Source organism: Capra hircus, chromosome 3 (assembly GCF_001704415.2).
Source record: "Capra hircus breed San Clemente chromosome 3, ASM170441v1, whole genome shotgun sequence".
Classification (NCBI taxonomy): domain Eukaryota; kingdom Metazoa; phylum Chordata; class Mammalia; order Artiodactyla; family Bovidae; genus Capra; species Capra hircus.
The window spans coordinates 85,567,997-85,589,111 of record NC_030810.1 but is presented as its reverse complement, the minus strand read 5'-3'; the positions used below and the strand labels follow the sequence as shown (position 1 = coordinate 85,589,111).

Sequence of the window (21,115 nt, the reverse complement as noted above, 5' to 3'; positions counted from 1 at the left end):
GCATGAGCTGTTTGTATATTTTGGAGATTAATCCCTTATCAGTTGCATCATTTGCAAATATTTTCTCCCATTCTGTGGATTATCTTTTCATTTTGCTGCACAAGTTTTTAAGTTTAATTAGGTTCCATTTTATTTTGTTCTTATTTTCTCTAGTCTAAGAGGTGGATCAGGAGAGATATTGCTGCAATTTATCACAGAGAGTGTTCTGCCTGTTTTTTCTCTAAGATTTTATAGTATCCAGGCTTCCATTTTGAGTTTATTTTTGTGTATGTTGTTCTGAGATCATTCTTTTATATATATCTGTCTAGTTTTCCTAGCACCCCTTGTTGAAGAGACTGTCTTTTCTCCATTTTATATTCTTTCCTCGTTTGTCATAGACTGGTTGACCGGAGGTGCATGGCTTTATCTCTGGACTTTCCATCCTGTCCCATTGATCTGTATTTCTGTTTTTGTACCAGCACCATACTGTTTTGATGACTGTAGCCTTGTAGTATAGTTTGAGTCAGGGAGCCTGATTCCCCCAGCTCTGTTTTACTCTCTCTAGAGTGCTTTGTCTATTTGGGGTCTTTTGTGTTACCATACAGATTAAAAAGATTTTTGTTCAATTCTGTGAAAAATACCTCTGGGGATTTGATAGAGATTGCACTGAATCTGAAGATTGCTTTGGGTAGTATAGTCATTTTGACAATATTTATTCTTCCAGCCCAAGAACATGGTTTTTCTCTCTGTTTTTGTCAACTCTGATTTATTTCATCAGCATGTTATAGTTTTCAGAGTACATGTCTTTTTTGCCTCTTTAGGTAGATGTATTCCTAGATATTTTTGATGTGATGTAACATGGGCTTGTTTTCTTAATTTCTCTTTCTGATTTTTTGTTGCTGCTGCTGCTGCTGCTAAGTCGCTTCAGTCGTGTCTGACTCTGTGCGACCCCATAGATGGCAGCCCACCAGGCTCCCCTGTCCCTGGGATTCTCCAGGCAAGAACACTGGAGTGGGTTGCCATTTCCTTCTCCAATGCAGGAAAGTGAAAAGTGAAAGTGAAGTCGCTCAGTCGTGCCCGACTCTTAGCGACCCCATGGACTGTAGCCCACCAGACTCCTTGGTCCATGGGATTTTCCAGGCAAGAGTACTGGAGTGGGGTGCCATTGCCTTCTCCGCTTTTGTTGCTACTGTATAGGAATTCAACTTTTTTTATCCAGCAACTTTACCAAATTTATTGATGAGCTCTAGTAGTTTTCTGGCAGCATCTTTAGGATGTCCTATGTGTAGTATCATGTCATTTGCAAACAGTATCAGTTTAACTTCTTATTTTCCAATTTGGATTCCTTTTATTTCATTTTCCTTTCTGATTTCCATGAATAGGACATCCAAAACTCTGTTGAATAAAAGTGGTGAGAATGGATATTCTTGTCCTGCTCTTGATCTTAGAGGAAATGCTTTCAGTTTTTCACTGCTGAGAATGATGTTAGCTGTGAGTTTGTCATTTGTGGTCTTATTATGTTGAAGTTTGTTTCCTCTATTCCCACTTTCCGGAGAGTTTTTATCATAAATAGGTGTTGACTTTTGTCAAAAGCTTTTTTCTTGCTGAATCTGGCTAAAGGTTTATCAATGTTGTTTATCTTTTCAAAGAACTAGCTTTTAGTTTTAGGTTAGGTTGTTCATTTGAGAGTTTTTTTGTTTCCTAAGGTAAGATTGTTCTGTTATAAACTTCCTTCTTAGAACTGCCTTTGCTGTGTCCCGTGGGTTTTGGGTTCTGAGGTTTTCCTTGTCATTTGTCTCTAGGTATTTTTTAAATTTCTTCTTCAATTTCTTCAGTGATCTATTGATTGTTTAGTGACATATTGTTTAGCCTCCATGTATTTGTGTTTTTTACAGGTTTTTCTTGTAATTAATTTCTAATCTCATAGCACTGCGGTTAGAAGAAATGCTTGAAAAGATTTCAGTTTTCTTAAATTTACCAAGGCTTGATTTGTGGCTCAACATGTGATCTACCTGGAAAATGTTCCATGAACACGTTAGAGGAAAGTGTATTCTGTTGCTTTCATATGGGATGGTCTATAAATATAAATTAAGTTCATCTGGTCTAACCTATCATTTAAGGCTTGTGCATCCTTACTGATTTTGTCTGAATGATCTGTCCATTGGTCCCTTATGTTTTCTTCTGGTTAGTTTTACAGTTTCAGGTCTTACATTTTAAGTCTTTAATCCAATTTGAATTAATTTTTGTGAGTAATGAAAGATAGTGGTCCAATTTTATTCTGCTGCAGGTGGTTAGCCAGCTTTCCTGACACTGTTTAGGAGACTATACTTTCCTTATTGAATGTTCTTGTCAAATATTTATAAATAAATTTATAAATAAATACATTTATGGGCTCTTGACTCTGTTCCATTGATTTATATATTTGTACTAATGCTTTATATTTTGATTGCTGTAGTTTTGTTGTATAGTTTGAAATCCATAAATGTGATGCCTCCAGCTTTGTTCTTTTGTATCAAGATTTATTTGGCTGTTTGAGGTCTTTTGAGGGTCCATACTATTGGATTGCACCTCACAGACCTGAAAGCCTTGTACTTGTCTAGCCTTGGGACAAGAGAAAGAGCCTGGAGTCAGCAACAGAGACATCAGTGGTTTAATGGGTAGAGGGATTTACACAGCTAAAGCGAGGTCCTGGAGCAATATCCTACTATGTGCAGCACCTGGTGGGCAGGACATGGGGGTAGTCTTTGCTCCTGGGATGAGGGTTATCAGTTACAGTGGGAATTGACATCAGGTTGGGTTATTGATTACCAGGGAAACTAGCAGAAGGACACACCTTCACCACCCCTTTGATAGTCTATTAGGGTGGAGATATTCTGATCTAAAGATTAGAACAATCTCTGAGTGGGCGAGGGCAAGTATATAAGAAAGTCTGTCATGTGAGTAGGGTGTAGATGAAGCAGGCACTGGTCAAGCAGGGTGTGTACAGAAAGCAGATCAAGCCATCTTGGGTGGCCTAATCACACACATACACGTTTTAGGGCTTTATTTTTTCTGATTCTTTGAAAAATGCCATTGGCATTTTTCCAAGAATTACATTGAGTCTATAGATGTCTTGGTCATATGGTATTTTAACAATATTAATTCTTCCAATCCATGAGCTTGTCATATCTTTTCATTTATTTATGTCTTCTTTAGTTCTTACATCAATGTCTTACAGTTTTTGATTGTCTTTTACCTCTTTGGTTAACTTTACTTTTAAGTGTTTTATTGATGCTGTTATGAATGGAATTTTCTAAATTTCCATTTTAGATATTTCATTGTTAGTTAATAGAAATTCAACTGATTCTTGAATGCTGATTGTATATCCTGCAACCTTTCTCATTTCATTGACTAGTTCTAACCATTTTTTTTTGTGGAGTCTTTAGGGTTTTTTCTTTCTTTATATTATAAAATCATGTTATTCCAAACAGGGACAATTTTATTTTCTTTCCAATTTGTAAGCCTTTTGTTTCTTTCACTTGCTTAATTGCTGTGGCTAAAACTTTCACTAATATGTTGAGCAGGAGTGGTGAGAGTGGTCATCATCATCTTGTTCCTGATTTTAAGGAAAAGCTTAAAAACATCTACTTCTGCTTCACTGACTATGCTAAAACCTTTGTGTGGATTACAACAAACTGGAAAATTCTTAAAGAGATGGGAATACCAGATCACCTTACCTGCCTCTTGAGAAACCTGTATGCAAGTCAAGAAGCAACAGTTAGAACCAGATGTGGACCAACGGACTGATTCCAAATTGGGAAAGGAATATGTCAAGGCTGTATATCATCAACCTGCTTATTTATGCAGATTACATCATGCAAAATGCCGGGATGGATAAAGCACAAGCTGGAATCAAGCTTGCTGGGAGAAATATCAATAACCTCAGATATGCAGATGACACCACCCTAATGGCAGAAAGCAAAGAGGAACTAAAGAGCCTCTTGATGAAGGTGAAAGAAGAGAGTGAAAAAGCTGGCTTAAAACTCAACATTCAAAAAACTAAGATCATGGCATCCAGTTCCATCACGTCATGGCAAATAGATGGGGAAACAATGGAAACAGTGACATATTTTATTTCCTTGGGCTCCAAAATCACTGCAGATAGTGACTTTAGCCATGAAATTAAAAAACACTTGCTCCTTGGAAGAAAAGCTATGGTAAATTTAGACAGCATATCAAAAAGCAGAGACATTACTGCAACAAAAGTCCATCTAGTCAAAGTCATGGTTTTTCCAATGGTCATATATGGATGTGAGAGGTGAGACCATAAAGAAAGCTGAGCACCAAAGAATTGAGGCTTTTGAACTGTGATGTTGGAGAAGACTCTTGAGAGTCCCTTGAACTGCAAGGAGATCAAACCAGTCAATCCTAAAGGAAATCAGTTCTGAATATTCATTGGAACGACTGATGCTGAAGCTGAAGCTCCAATACTTTGCACCTGATGTGAAGAGCCAACTCATTGGAAAAGACCCTGAAGCTGGGAAAGACTGAAACCTGGAGAAGAAGGGGTTGACAGAGGATGAGGTTGTTGGATGACATCACTGACTCAATGGGCATGAGTTTGAGTAAGCTCCCAGAAGATGGTGAAGGACAGGGAAGCCTAGTATGCTGCAGTCCATGGGGTTGCAAAGAGTTGGATATGACTGAATGACTGAACAACTAGAAATCATAAAGGATACTGAATTTTGTCAAGTGCTTTTGTGCATCTATTAAGATGATCTAATTGTTATCTTTTATTCTGTTAATGTGATGTGTCATATTTATTAATATTTGTGTGCTTAAACATCCTTGCATTCCGGAGATAAATCCCATTTAATGGGAGTATGGGAGAAGGAATGGCAACCCACTCCAGTGTTCTTGCCTGGAGAATCCCAGGGACAGCGGAGCATGGTGGGCTGCTGTCTGTGGTGTCACACAGAGTCAGACATGACTGAATTGACTTCACAGCAGCAGCAATTGGAGTATGTGATCTTTTTAATATACCATTGAATTCTTTTTGAACTACAATAATAAATGTGCATTTGCTTAGAATGCCACCTCTACAAAACTTATGCTTCAGTAGATTATCAGCAGAGGTGTTGGTCTCAGGGCCCACTCACCTCTCCATCTTCTCTAAAATTGCATGATTTACCAGCTTTATAATTAGTTATTACATTAAATTAATTATCAGACCACTAATTTAGAATAGCCTCTGACACAAAATAAGGACTTGACAACAAGAATGTGTTATTATTTGTCACTATAATGTTGCTGCTGCTACTGCGTGACTTCAGTCACGTCCGACTCTGTGCGACCCCATAGATGGCAGCCCACCAGGCTCCCCCGTCCCTGGGATTCTCCAGGCAAGAACACTGGAGTGGGTTGCCATTTCCTTCTCCAATGCGTGAAATGAAAAGTGAAAGCGAAGTCACTCAGTCGTGTCCGACTAGTAGCGACCCTATGGACTGCAGCCTACCAAGCTCCTCCGTCCATGAGATTTTCTAGGTAAGAGTACTGGAATACCATTACCTTAATAAATTACAAACGATACAATTTGATGAAAGGTAAAGAAAGACCCTTGGTCTTTACCACTAGTGCCATCTGGGAAACCCTTGTTAAGTAGTTGGGATGATTCTCTGGAGGAGGGCATGGTAACCCACTCCAGTATCTTGCTTGGAGAATTCCATGGACAGAGGAGCCTAGCGGGCTACAGTCCATAGAGCTGCAAAGAGTCAGACACAACTGAAGCCACTTAGCACACACCTAACTACTTAATAATATCTATTTGTTTTATAATACCATGGGCAAAGAGATGCTTTCTGAAATTTCCTGGATGCCTCAAAATTCTGAGTTATAGCACTGGAATAAGCCAGTGAAGTAGAGTGTGTTATTTGTTATCAATATGTTTTGCTCCTCTCTCCTTTGGATCCATCTGCAAAGGATTTCTCCCTGGACCTCTCTCTATAGAATAAATCTTCCTACCTCATTGATGTCAGTTTTATGATGTGATATATTTGAAAACTTCCCATGTCAAGTGTTGTACCTGGGCATTGGACTGGATTCCTCTCATTTACTCTCATTTACTTTACTCCTGTTATTGTTCCCTCTGTCCTACATCATCAGTATGAGAGATAAGAAACTATAGCAACAACATCCCAAGACAGTGACTTCAGTAAGATAGAAATCTATTTCTTATTTGTATAATAGTAAGGCTTGCTTAAGCTGATAGGGTACCTCTGTTTCACAAAAGCCTTGAGAAATCCACTGGTTCTTTCTGTTCTCCAAGATGTTGTCCTCATGTACATAGTTGAAGCTGGGTCATTGCTTCATTTTTAAGGATGTGAAGTGGAGGTTGTACATATTTACTCTGTTCATAACTACCTGGCCCAAATCTAGACTAGTGTCTACATAAGCTCCTAGGGAAGTGTGGAAATGTGGTTTCTACTTGGGTGGCCATTTACCCAGGCAAAATGCAGAATGTGGATGTGACTGGGTTGTCACAAAACAAAAAAAGAGAATAGAGTCTGTTGAGCAGTAGTCTCAGTCACAATCAATTTTTGCATCTTTGTTGTATCATTCCCATAAATGTACAAAAACACTACAATTTCTTCCATTTAAAAATACACCCTTGACCATACCTCCTCTTCTAGTGACTGCCCATATCACTGCATTCTTTCACTGAAGCTCTTTTCTAAAGTGTCTATTTAAACTGTCATCACATCATCCATTTCTATTTTTCTTTTTTGCTATTTCACAAAACCAAGCCTTTTCTTCTGTCACAATTCAGTGCCTTTGTCTGAAAGTAAGAGTTGGTCTGTCAGTAACACATGCCAAATGGTGTGGAAGTCCATGTAGACATTCTTTTTGTTTTTATAAAATTCTTTGTTATTGTGACATAAACAGCACAAATACAAAAAAGTATAAATAACATAAGTACAATTAGAAATTGTATCATTAACCCTAATGTACTCACTACCAGGTTAAGAAATAGGCATTCTCCTTACTTTAAAACCCTTGTGTCCTCCCCAGTCATATGTCTCTACTTCCACCAAGAGTTAACCAACATACTGAATTTTCTGTAAACCAATTTTCTCCTTTTTCTTTATACTTTTAGCACCAAGTATGTATGTATAAGCAACATATTATTTGATTTTGCCTATTTTTGAACTGTATATGGTATTTAACATTCTACTTATTTACATTAAACTGTGTTGATGTTTGTAACTGTATTCTATCCATTTTCTCTCATATAGTATACCAGTGTGTGAACATATATATATACACATATTTTTTTTATTTATCAGTTTCACAATTGTTGAACATTCGTGTTATTTCTAGATTTTTTCCATTATAAATAATGATGCAATAAGCTTTCTTGTCTTTTCAAATGAGTCAGCTCTTTGCATCAGGTGGCCAAAGTATTGGAGTTTCAGCTTCAGGATGGACTGGTTGGATCTCCTTGCAGTCCAAGGGACTCTGAAGAGTCTTCTCCAACACTACAGTTCAAAAACATCAATTCTTTGTTGCTCAGCTTTCTTTATAGTACAACTCTCACATCCATACATGACCACTGGAAAAACCATAGCCTTGACTAGATGGACCTTTGTTGGCAAAGTAATGTCTTTGCTTTTTAATATGCTGGGAAAGATTGAGGGCAGGAGGAGAAGGGGACGACAGAGGATGAGATGGTTGGATGGCACCACTGACTCAATGGACATGGGTTTGGGTGGACTCCAAGAGTTGGTGATGGGCAGGGAGGCCTGGCGTGCTGCAGTTCATGGGGTCACAAAGAGTCGGACATGACTGAGCAACTGATGAACTGAACTGAAGCTTTCTTGTAAATGTCTCCTGGTGTACATGAATAAGACTTTCCCTAGGAATATAGGGCATATACACAGGAATGGAACTGCTGCTTTGTATTTACTTTTACTAGGTAACATCAAAGTATTCTCCAAAATTTTTGTACCATTTGTTTTCACCAGTGATGGATTAAAATTACTCTTGCTCTATATGCTTGCAAGTAGTTGTTATTATCTGACTAGAATTTTGGACAATTTTGTGAATATTAAATAGAATATTATTGTAATTTTAATTTGAATGATTTTGAAAGTTTTTTGTTAGACCCCATTCTGACCTGAAACTTTATAAGCTTTCTTTTCAGTGACTTCTGAAGCAATGATCTGCATGTTCCAACTCCAGTAGTCCATTCTTACATCTCAGCTTACTTAACCTCTCAGTTGTGTTTGATTTGATTGATCACTCCATCCTTAAAATATCTGCTTTACTTGACTTCTTTTTTGTTGTTCAGTCACTAAGTTGTGTCAGACTCTTTGTGATCCCATGGACTGCAGCACTCCAGGCTCCTTTGTCCTCCACTGTTTCCTGGAGTTTGTTCAAATTCATGTCCATTGAGTTGATGATCCTATATAACCATCTCATCCTCTGCCTTCTCTTTTTGCCTTCAATCTTTCTTAACATCACGACATTTACCAATGAGTTAGCTCTTTGCATCAGGTGACCAACGTATTGGAGCTTCCACTTCAGCCTCAGTCCTTCCAGTGAATATTCAGGACTCATTTCCTTTAGGATGGACTGGTTGGATCTCCTTGCAGTCCAAGGGACTCTCAAGAGTCTTCTCCAACACCACAGTTCAAAAGCATCAGTTCTTCCAATGAATATTCAGGACTAGAGGGCAGAAACTGATTTCTGCACCATTACATTACTAGTATGTAGCCCAGGGCCCTGGACTTTAATTCACTAATTCAACCACCACTTAGGGAACACTGTTATCTCCCCTGACCAAGGTGCTAGGTTTATCGATGCATAAGAGAGACCAGTTTGATGCTTTTATTAGGCTTACCTTCTAGAGGAAAAAGCATGCAATAGAAATGAACTAATTAAGATTGTGCTACATATTAGGGAGGAAGCCATGGAAAGAGCCAAGGAGAAATGTTCTAGGCAGGGGGAAAATAAAAAAACAAAGGTACTGAGGTGAGATAGTGCTTGGAAAGAGGGTGCTCAATGAATGAATAAATGAAGATCGGAAAACTAAGAAGCAGAGAAAAGACTTGTTCACTATGATTGCCTGGAAAATCCCATGGACAGAGGAGCCTGGCGGGCTTTAGTCCATGGGATTGCAAAGAGTAAGACACAACTGAGCAACTAACACACACACACTACGATTGACAAGTAACGAAACCTAGCTCCAATTTGGCCCTTTTCCTACTGAACCACACTGCCTCAACATTTAGCAAAAATGTATAGTCTTAGCAAAATCACGTATAATAACTGAAAATGAAGTGAAATGCAAAATTTGTTAGAGTTCAGATTTTTAAAAAGAAAACTGACATTTGAAGTCAGTGTAAATAATAGAGAAAGAAATGAAAACATATAAAATGCTACTCTTGAATTTTGACTCAAATTAAGTAAGTGCACAGTGTAATCTGAGAGAACTTGAAATAAGATAGAGAAAAAAATTTTAAGCATTTATTCCTTATTTACTGTGTGGCATACACTATGTTGCATAACTAGGACATCATCCCTGCATGGAGTGTTTAGATTTTTCATGAAAGAGATTAGTCTAATATTTGAGAATTCTCTAAATAGCTTGAGAATTTAAGACTAAAACCTCCAGTTGGGATATTATATTAAATCAGTACATGAATGTGCTATTAGAAATTATTTGGTCTAGTACAAGTGCTAAGGATATTGTCAATCTTCATTAACAGGAAGTGAGATATGAAACATAACCTTTGGGTTTTTGGTCTTTGTACAGAGTTATGCTTTTACTTATCAAGTGTTTACATTTGACCATCTAATTCTATTTTATGTTTTATCAGATGATTGACATAGGGGAGAGCATAGCTATTCCAGATGACATTACTGAACAGGAAAAACGTTCTGGAAATTGGTGGAAGCGCTTGGTGGCAGGAGGGATAGCTGGTGGAGTTGCAAGGACGTGTACGGCACCTTTTGACCGCTTGAAGGTCATGATGCAGGTAGTTTGCACTTTAGCCCTTAAGCATTAAACTAACTTGAAAAAAATCTTGTTAATTTTCAAAAGAAATGTTTTGGCACATTTCAAACTACTTCTCCCTGAAGTTTTACATTTTTTATGAAAACATAAATTTTCTTATTTTCAATATTAAAAGATGCCTTAATTTCCTTTCAGATGCTTTTAAAATTAATTTGTATTTGAAATAATAATAGAACCACTCTTAGAAATTTTTTCTCAGGATTATAACTAAATCTATGAATGAAGTGTTAAGACATACAATTAGTCTAACTTACTAGGTGTCTCGAGCCCCTGAAACTTAACATAATAGCATGGTTCTAATCTACTTAAGTACTAATAGTATTTCTAAGAATTGGAAAATAAGTTACTAGGAGTATGTTACTGACTAATATCTGTTTAGAGGTAATACTACATAATTTTATTTTATTGATTAATAGATTGTCAACAGTAGTTATAAAATAGCACAGGTTTAGTTTTAATCTGTTAAGTGTCAATTAAAAGTTAATATTTGCCGATCTTCCCTGGAAGTCCAGTGGTTAAGATTCCCTACTTCCAGTTTAGGGGTGTGGGTTTGATCTCTGTTTGGGGAACTAAGATCCCACATGCCCTGTGGCCAAAAAAATTCTTTTAAAATTTAATATTTGCTGAATACTTTCTTTACAATGATACAAAATTAATAATACACAATCTCAGTAAGTAAGTAAGTGTTAGTCACTCAGTTGTGTCCAACTCTTTGTAATCCCATGGACTACACCCACCAGGCTCCTCTGTCCATGGAATTCTCCAGGCAAGAATACTGGCGTGGGTTGACATGTCCTTCTCCAGGAGCTCTTCCTGACCCTGGGACCAAATCTGCATCTCCTGCATTGCTGGTGGATTCTTTACTGTCTGAGCCACTAGGGAAGCCCAATTCACAATCTAGTAAATTTAAATTTGTAATTAAATTTACATACCTGGGTATTTTATTGTCTTTTTTGGGTAACATAGGTGATATTTGATAATGGATTATGAATAGTATTTTTTTGGTGCTGTATGATGTTGTTTGTTTGTGACTCAGAAAATCTTATTTGGGGGGATTTTCTTGGTGGCCCAGTGATTAAGACTCTGCACTTGCAGTGTGGGGCATGTGAGTTTAACCCCTGGTTGGACTAGGACCCCACATGCCACATGGCCAAAAAAAATAAAGAATAAAAAGTTTTGACTGACTCAGAATTAAAGATAGGGGCCCTCAGAGAGGACAGCCTCTATCTCTGGGCAGTCTGCTCCTGTTTTTCTTTGGCTTGCTTCATTCTCTTGGTCAAAAGTTCATAACATTCTTGTTGCCTCTTCCTTATTTTCCTTAGTATGCTATTTCTTCAGAGTATTATGCCAGTATCTGTGTTGCAGGGCACATGGAGCAACAAAATACTGAATCTTGTGTACTATCGTCCTGCGTTTCATACCTTCTTTGTTCAGGGGATTTCTGACAACATACTGGTGAACATCATCTTCTTTAGTGACTGAAAAGTTTGCGGATTTGGCTGTTTTTTGTTTTGTTTTGTTTTTTTTTTGGTGGGGTGGGGGGGGGGCGGGTGCATGTGTCCCAGAGAGTGAGGCACAGTAGTAGTAGGAATATCTCGTTTTTGCAATAATCAAGTTGAGAACACTCACATTGGCATTCAAAGTGCAACTCTGAACAGATTTCACTTCCTTTCTCCGTTTCTCTTTAGTCTATAACAGGATTGCTTCTTCCTCAGTAGCAGTGGACATGGCCATGGGTCAAGCCACCGTGCTTAATTATAGCCACCACTGATTTGGCCCACATAACCCTCCCATTCTCCCAGAGCATCAGCAGCAACTTCTATGTCCATATGCTTCCCTCAAAAGGTAGGACATTTGTGTTCATCATTCACATCAGTGAATGAGCAACAAGTGGCTGAGAAGGAAATGTTCAGCTTCATCTGGAGGCAGCTGATCACTTCCAAGATACTATGAAAATAAGCTGAATAGTTATAATTGTACACTGTGAGTTAACTGGCATAAGACAGTAAGGCAAATAACCTATCATTCTTCTGTATGTTTGATTCTATATGTAACCTATATTGTATCCTGTGAGGTGACTAAACTCAGTTAGCTTTTAGAAAAGAACAGAAATTGAAAGATCTGTTTTGCAAGTAGAAATAGAAGAGCTGGCTTCCTCAGCGACCAGGCCTGGTAGAAAATTTAAAAATGAGGTGGAAAGGAAAAATATGTGGATACCACACAGAGCTAAAACAGAGACATATAAGGAGATGAAAAAATGGGAAAGGGACTCAGAGGGAAAATAAAGAAAATAAATATATATTTTAAGTGCCCATTGTTAATATGCTTAGTGCTGGATTAAAAACATATTTTCTTATACTTTGGAACCTAACAGAAATGTAGACAACAAATCTATATACTGATGGTGCTGCTGAAAAAGAATAATTATAATTTAGGAGTACTTGCTATGTGTCTAGATAGATGGGTATTGTGGAGATACAGAGTAGGAATTTTCTCCTAGGGGATGAAAATAGGTGAGTGGATTAGGGAGAATGAAAAAGAATAGAGTAAATAGTGGGGGTGTTTTCAGAAAGAGTGAAAAAAGAGAAAGATTTAAGGGGGCTGGATAGATAGAAGGGAGAAGAGGATGGGAGATTAAAAGAAAGACAAGGAAAATAGAGAAGAAGATAAGTGAGAAAAAAGAGAAGCTATGATAGATGAAAAATGGGTTACAAATGGAAGAGAAGAGTAATCTAATGAGAGGCAAGAGGAGGCAAGACGCTGCCCTTTTTGTGCCACTCTGGCTTGGGTCTCATGGCTTTCATTCATGCGTGTATTTGACAGGGAGATGGGTTCACTAGAACTTGTCTCCTTTATTGATAGAGGTATTTCTCGGTGAGCTTCACACAACTGGAAGAGAACACCATGAACAAAAGAAGGATGTGTGCTGGGGTCCAGCCTCAGCAGAGTCCAGGGATACCCTTGGGATGAACGGTGGCGTTGGCAAACGAAAGAATGACCTGGGGAGACAAAGCTTCGGTGAGCAAGGCCTGTAACTTTATTTTCAAAATGGGCTTTTACACCCTGACTTGTACATAGAGGAAAATGAAAGATGCAAAGTCATGTAGAGTCAGCTCAAACATTCCAGCAGTTTTGCCCTTATAGAAACCAGGATTTTTTCTGCATACCTTTCCCATAAACAAGGGTCTTATGTTGTGTACAATATCTTCTGGCTTTGGAGGGCTATTGACATTTTATGACCCTTTTTTGATAAAGGTTGATCAACCAGAAAACTTGTTTTCCCTTGAAATGTTTTTTCTTTATACCTCTAATCTATGTCAGCCTCAGAAAGTACTAAACAGAGTTACATTCTCATGGAGCAAAGGTGCAGTGGGTTACAAAAAAGAACTTATTAGCTGAAAGGTCTGATGTGGTTAATATCAAGGCTACTACTTGTTTTTCTTACATTCCAACTATATTAACTAATGCACTCCCAGGTACACAATGGATAAGGAATATGGGAACTTGGCAGCAAGCATTGGCTCAACAATGAAACCCTTCACCGGTATTATTGTAATAAAACTCTTTCACCCCTCGAAGGGCTCTATATTTTTAGAATGCTTAGGCTTCCCGTGTCATGGCTTGTGAACAATCATATACATAGATGAAAGAGTGTGGATAAACCTACCAAGTAAGCTAGAATGCTAACAGGGGAGTTTGAATTGAAATGCTCCTTTCATGCCCAGGAGACTTATCAGTTACAGCCCTAAATTGATTTTCTCCAGAGAAAGGTGGTCAGGGATAGCCCCCTGTTAATGTCAGAAGAGTTGGTGAAAGGCATAATATAGTAAACAATAGACAGACAGATTTTGGTTAGGGGTAGATGCTCGAGCAGGTCCAGGGAGTCCCTCAAGTCCTGATCCACCTTGTCTGTCAGGTTTCCTCCACATGACCTTGTCATGGGTGGGATCTCCTGTGCTGGCTCCCAGCAGATGTGTGTTGTGTGGTGAGAAGTAGTTTACTGTAGTTTAAAAGCAGGTCTCTTGTAGAGTCAGAGAGCCCGAGGTTTTAATTCTGGCTTTGCTACTTACTTTATAGCTGGGAAAGTCATTTGATCTCTTTTAATTGGGTCTATAAAATGAGGATTATGATGCCAGGGTTATTGTAAGAATTTAAAAAATTTTATAAAGTGCTTTGCATTATACCTGTCATTGTAGTCTGCACTTAAAATATGAGAGCTATCATTTTCGTGGAGAAATAAGATTAAGAAATAGCACTATTACTATTTTAGCAAAAACACATTCAACTTTCTACAGTCACTTATTTGGTCTTTGAAAAATTGTATTTTTTAAATAAAGTGAGTGTATGCTTACTAAGGGATATTTGGAAAGTAAAAAAGTAGAAAGTAGAAAAATTATCTTTCTCACCACCCAAAATGATCATTATTAACACTGAGTGAATTTCTTCTTGTCCTTTGTCCTATATATTTTTTACATAGTAGTGTTTACTTTATAATTAATTTACATTCTGTTTATTGCTTTTATGATTAATAGTGTTAATGTGAGCATGTTTTCATGTCACATTAAATATTCTTCAAATATTTAAAATATTTGTATCTTCTTTATTTTATTTTTTAATATAAATTTCTTTCTTTCTTTTTTTACTTTATTTTACTTTACAGTACTGTATTGGTTTTACCATACATCCACACGAATCCTCCATGGGTGTACATGTGTTCCCCATCCTGGATCTCCCTCCCACCTCCCTCCCCATAACATCCCTCTGGGTCATCCCAGTGCACCAGCCCTGAGCATCCTGTATCATGCATCGAACCTGGACTGGTGATTCGTTTCATATGATATTATACATGTTTCAATGCCATTCTCCCAAATCATCCCACCCTCACCATCTCTCACAGAGTCCAAAAGACTGTTCTATACATCTGTATCTCTTTTGCTATCTCACATACAGGGTTATCATACCATCTTTCTAAATTCAATATATATGTATTCGTATATTGTATTGGTGTTTTTCTTTCTGGCTTACTTCACTCTGTATAATAGGCTCCAGTTTCATCCACTTCATTAGAACTGATTCAAATGTATTCTTTTTAATGGCTGAGTAATACTCCATTGTGTATATGTACCACAGCTTTCTTATCTATTCGTCTGCTGATGGACATCTAGGCTGCTTCCATGCCCTGGCTATTATAAACAGTGCTGCGATGAACATTGGGGTACATGTGTCTCTTTCAATTCTGGTTTCCTGGTGTGTATGCCCAGCAGTGGGATTGCTGGGTTGCATGGCAGTTCTATTTCCAGTTTTTTTAAGGAATCTCCACACTGTTCTCCATAGTGGCTGTACTAGTTTGCATTCCCATCAACAGTGTAAGAGGGTTCCCTTTTTTCCCCACCCTCTCCAGCATTTATTGCTTGTAGACTTTCAGATAGTAGCCATTCTGGCTGGCATGAAATGGTACCTCATTGTAGTTTTGATTTGCATTTCTCTGATAATGAGTGATGTTCAGCATCTTTTCATGTGTTTGTTAGCCATCTGTATGTCTTCTTTGGAGAAATGTCTGTTTAGTTCCTTGGCCCATTTTTTGATTGGGTCGTTTATTTTTCTGGAATTGAGCTACAGGAGTTGCTTGTATATTTTTGAGATTAATTCTTTGTCAGTTGCTTCATTTGCTCTTATTCTCCCATTCTGAAGGTTGTCTTTTCACCTTGCTTAGTTTCCTTTGTTGTGCAGAAGCTTTTAAGTTTAATTAGGTCCCATTTGTTTATTTTTGCTTTTATTTCCAATATTCTGTGAGGTGGGTCATAGAGGATCCTGCTGTGATTTCGAGGAAGGCAATAGAACCCCACTTCAGTACTCTTGCCTGGAAAATCCCATGGATGGAGGAGCCTGGTAGGCTGCAGTCCATGGGGTTGCTAAGAGTTGGACATGACTGAGCGACTTTACTTTCACTTTTCACTTTCATGCATTGGAGAAGGAAATGGCAACCCACTCCAGTGTTCTTACCTGGAGAATCCCAGGGATGGGGGAGCCTGGTGGACTGCCGTCTATGGGGTCGCACAGAGTCGGACAGACTAAAGCGACTTAGCAGCAGCAGCAGCAGCAGCTGTGATTTATGTCAGAGATTGTTTTGCCTATGTTCTCCTCTAGGAGTTTTATATTTTCTGGTCTTACATTTAGATCTTTAATCCATTTTGAGTTTATTTTTGTGTATGGTGTTAGAAAGTGTTCTAGTTTCATTCTTTTACAAGCGGTTAACCAGTTTTCCCAGCACCACGTGTTAAAGAGATTGTCTTTTCTCCATTGTATATTCTTGCCTCCTTAGTCAAAGATAAGGTGTCCATAGGTGCGTGGATTTATCTCTGGGCTTTCTATTTTGTTCCATTGATCTATATTTCTGTCTTTGTGCCAGTACCATACTGTCTTGATGACTATGGCTTTGTAGTAGAGCCTGAAGTCAGGCAGGTTGATTCCTCCAGTTCCATTCTTCTTTCTCAAGATTGCTTTGGTATTCGAAGTTTCTTGTAGTTCCATGCAAATTGTGAAATTATTTGTTCTAGCTCTGTGAAAAATACCATTGGTAGCTTGATAGGGATTGCATTGAATCTATAGATTGCTTTGGGTAGTATACTATTTTCACTATATTGATTCTTCTGATCCATGAACACAGTATATTTCTCCATCTATTTGTGTCCTCTTTGATTTCTTTCACCAGTGTTTTAAAGTTTTCTATATATAGGTCTTTTGTTTCTTTAGGTAGATATATTCCTAAGTATTTTATTCTTTTCGTTGCAATGGTGAATGGAATTGTTTCCTTAATTTCTCTATTTTCTCATTATTAGTGTATAGGAATGCAAGGAATTTCTGTGTATTGATTTTATATCCTACAACATTACTATATTCATTGATTAGCTCTAGTAATTTTCTGGTAGAGTCTTTAGGGTTTTCTATGTAGAGGATCATGTCATCAGCAAACAGTGAGAGTTTTAATTCTTCTTTTCCAATCTGGATTCCTTTTATTTCTTTTTCTCCTCTGATTGCTGTGGCCAAAACTTCCAAAACTATGTTGAATAGTAATGGTGAGAATGGGCACCCTTGTCTTGTTCCTGACTTCAGGGGAAATGCTTTAAATTTTTCACCATTGAGGATAACGTTTGCTGTGGGTTTGTCATATATGGCTTTTATTATGTTGAGGTATGTTCCTTCTATTCCTGCTTTCTGGAGAGTTTTTATCATAAATGGATGTTAAATTTTGTCAAAGGCTTTCTCTGCATCTATTGAGATAATCATATGGCTTTTATTTTTCAATTTGTTAATGTGGTATATTACATTGATTGATTTGCAGATATTGAAGAATCCTTGCATCCCTGGGATAAAGCCCATTTGGTCATGATGTATGATCTTTTTAATCTGTTGTTGGATTCTGATTGCTAGAATTTTGTTAATGATTTTTGCATCTATGTTCATCAGTGATAATGGCCTGTAGTTTTCTTTTTTTGTGGCATCTTGTAAGGTTTTGGTATTAGGGTGATGGTGGCCTCATAGAATGAGTTTGGAAGTTTACCTTCCTCTGCAATTTTCTGGAAGAGTTTGAGGAGGATAGGTGTTAGCTCTTCTCTAAATTTTTGGTAGACTTCAGCTGTGAGCCATTTGGACCTGGGCTTTTGTTTGCTGGAAGATTTCTGATTACAGTTTCGATTTCTGTGCTTGTGATGGGTCTGTTAAGATTTTCTATTTCTTCCTGGTTCAGTTGTGGAAAATTGTACTTTTCGAAGAATTTGTCCATTTCTTCCAAGTTGTTCCTTTTACTGGCATATAATTGCTGATAATAGTCTCTTATGATCCTTTGTATTTCTGTGTTGCAGATGACACAACACAGATGATCTGTCCATTTTCATTTCTAATTTTATTGATTTGATTTTTCTCCCTTTGTTTTCGATGAGTCTGGCTAATGGTTTATCAATTTTATTTATCCTCTCAAAGAACCATCTTTTGGCTTTGTTAGTTTTTGCTATGGTCTCTTTCGTTTCTTTCGCATTTATTTCTGCCTTAATTTTTAAGATTTCTTTCCTTCTACTAACCCTGGGATTCTTCATTTCTTCCTTTTCTAGTTGCTTTAGGTGTAGAGTTAGGTTATTTATTTGACTTTTTCCTTGTTTCTTGATGTATGCCTGTATTGCTATGAACCTTCCCCTTAGCACTGCTTTACAGTGTCTCACACTGGTTGGGTTGTGGTGCTTTCATTTTTTTTGTTTCTATACAAAAAGGATCTTCACGACCTGGATAATCACGATGGTGTGATCACTCATCTAGAGCCAGACATCCTGGAATGTGAAGTCAAGTGGGCCTTAGAAAGCATCACTACGAACAAAGCAATGGAGGTGATGGAATTCCAGTAGAGCTGTTTCAAATCCTGAAAGATGATGCTGTGAAAGTACTGTACTCAATATGCCAGCAAATTTGGAAAACTCAGCAGTGGCCACAGGACTGGAAAGGCCCGTTTTCATTCCAATCCCAAAGAAAGGTAATGCCAAAGAATGCTCAAACTACTACACAATTGCACTCATCTCATACACTAGTAAAGTAAGGCTTAAAATTCTCCAAGCCAGGCTTCAGCAATACGTGAACCGTGAACTTCCAGATGTTCAAGCTGGTTTTAGAAAAGGCAGAGGAAGCAGAGATCAAATTGCCAACATCCGCTGGATCATGGAAAAAGCAAGAGAGTTCCAGAAAAACATCTATTTCTGCTTTATTGACTATGCCAAAGCCTTTGACTGTGTGGATCACAATAAACTGTGGAAAATTCTGAAAGAGATGGGAATACCAGACCACCTGACCTGCCTCTTGAGAAATCTGTATGCAGGCCAGGAAGCAACAGTTAGAACTGGACATGGAGCAACAGACTGGTTCCAAATAGGAAAAGGAGTAAGTCAAGGCTATATATTGTCACCCTGCTTATTTAACTTATATGCAGAGTACATCATGAGAAAGGCTGGGCTGGAAGAAGCACAAGCTGGAATCAAGATTGCCAGGAGAAATCTCAATCACCTCAGATATGCAGATGACAGCACCCTTATGGCCGAAAGTGAAGAGGAACTAAAAAGCCTCTTGATGAAAGTGAAAATGGAGAGTGAAAAAGTTGGCTTAAAGCTCAACATTCAGAAAATGAAGATCATGGCATCTGGTCCCATCACTCCATGGGAAATAGATGGAGAAACAGTGGAAACAGTGTCAGACTTTATTTTTCTGGGCTCCAAAATCAGTCCAGATAGTGATTGCAGCCATGAAATTAAAAGACGTTTCCTCCTTGGAAGAAAAGTTATGACCAACCTAGATAGTATATTGAAAAGCAGAAACATTACTTTGCCGACTAAGGTCTGTCTAGTCAAGGCTATGGTTTTTCCAGTGATCATGTATGGATGTGAGAGTTGGACTGTGAAGAAGGCTGAGTGCCGAAGAATTGATGCCTTTCAACTGTCGTGCTGGAGATGATTCATGAGAGTCCCTTGGACTGCAAGGAGATCCAACCAGTCCATTCTGAAGGAGATCGGTCCTGGGATTTCTTTGGAAGGAATGATGCTAAAGCTGAAACTCCAGTACTTTGGCTACTTCATGCAAAGAGTTGACTCATTGGAAAAGAGTTTGATGCTGGGAGGGATTGGGGTCAGGAGGAGAAGGGGACGACCGAGGATGAGATGGCTGGATGGCATCACTGACTTGATGGACGTGAGTCTGTGTGAACTCCGAGAGTTGGTGATGGACAGGGAGGCCTGGCATGCTGCGATTCATGGGGTTGCAAAGAGTCGGACACGACTGAGTGACTGAAGTGAACTGAACTGATGCATATTTTGATTTCATCTGTGATATGTTGGTTATTCAGAAGCGTGTTGTTCAGCCTCCATATGTTGGAATTTTTAATAGCTTTTCTCTTGTTCAGTTCAGTCGCTCAGTGTCCGAGTCTTTGTGACCCCATGAATCGCAGCACACCAGGCCTCCCTGTCCATCACCAACTCACTGACTTTACCCAAACTCATGTCCATCGAGTTGGTGATGCCATCCAGCCATCTCATCCTCTGTCGTCCCCTTCTCCTCCTGCCCCCAATCCCTCCCAGCATCAGGGTCTTGTCCAATGAGTCAACTCTTCGCATGAGGTGGCCAAAATATTGGAGTTTCAGCTTTAGCATCACTCCTTCCAGTGAACACCCAGGACTGATCTCCTTTAGGATGGACTGGTTGGATCACCTTGCAGTCCAAGGGACTCTCAAGAGTCTTCTCCAACACCACAGTTCAAAAGCATCAATTTTTTGGCGCTCAGCTTGCTCCACAGTCCAATCTCACATCCATACATGATCACTGGAAAAACCTGAGCCTTGACTAGATGGACCTTTGTTGGCACTGTAATGTTCTACTTTTTAACATATCTAGGTTGGTCATAACTTTCCTTCCAAGGAGTAAGTTTCTTTTAATTTCTTGGCTGCAATCACCATCTGCAGTGTTTTCGAGCCCCCCAAAATAAATTGTGACACTTTTTTCACTCTTTCACCATCTATTTCCCATGAAGTGATGGGACCAGAAGACATGATCTTCATTTTCTGAATGTTGAATTTTAAGCCAACTCTTTCACTCTCTGTCGTGAGCTATCATGAGGAGCTCCACCCATGGCAAAGGTCATGAGGAAGGAGGCTTCAGCACATGCAAAGGCGGGATTGAGCCTCAGGAAACCCCCTGTTCCCGAGTATCTACCCCCAAAACCAGAGTCTGTTTTATGCTTTCACCTATACCTCTGACTTTACAGGGGGCTCTCCCCCATCATCGTTTCTCTCAGAGAAGTAGTTAACTTGCAGCTCCAGTTAATAAAAATTCCTGTGTGTGACAAGAGTGTTTCAACTTACAAACTCCTCTGAAGGTTCTCTAGCCTGCCTGAGCAGGTTCTTCCGGCCACATGTGATTATTTACAGCCTCCCAACCATGAGAGGCACGAGATGCTTTAAAACTTTCTAAATACAAATTCTTTTGAGAAGTTACAAAATTATTAGTATAGTATTAGTGGGTTGATTAGGAATTATATTGGTGAAGGGTTTTTCA

General features: G+C 38.5%; 1 protein-coding gene across 1 annotated transcript in view; it reads left to right on the top strand.

Moving 5' to 3' along the window:
* Nucleotides 1–21,115, top strand: part of LOC102191575 (calcium-binding mitochondrial carrier protein SCaMC-1-like) — an 82,982-nt gene that overhangs the window by 37,969 nt on the left and 23,898 nt on the right. The window contains exon 5 of the mRNA XM_018045839.1: nucleotides 9,837–9,995. Coding sequence (XP_017901328.1) covers nucleotides 9,837–9,995 — 159 coding nt within the window. The remainder of the gene's footprint in view (nucleotides 1–9,836; nucleotides 9,996–21,115) is intronic.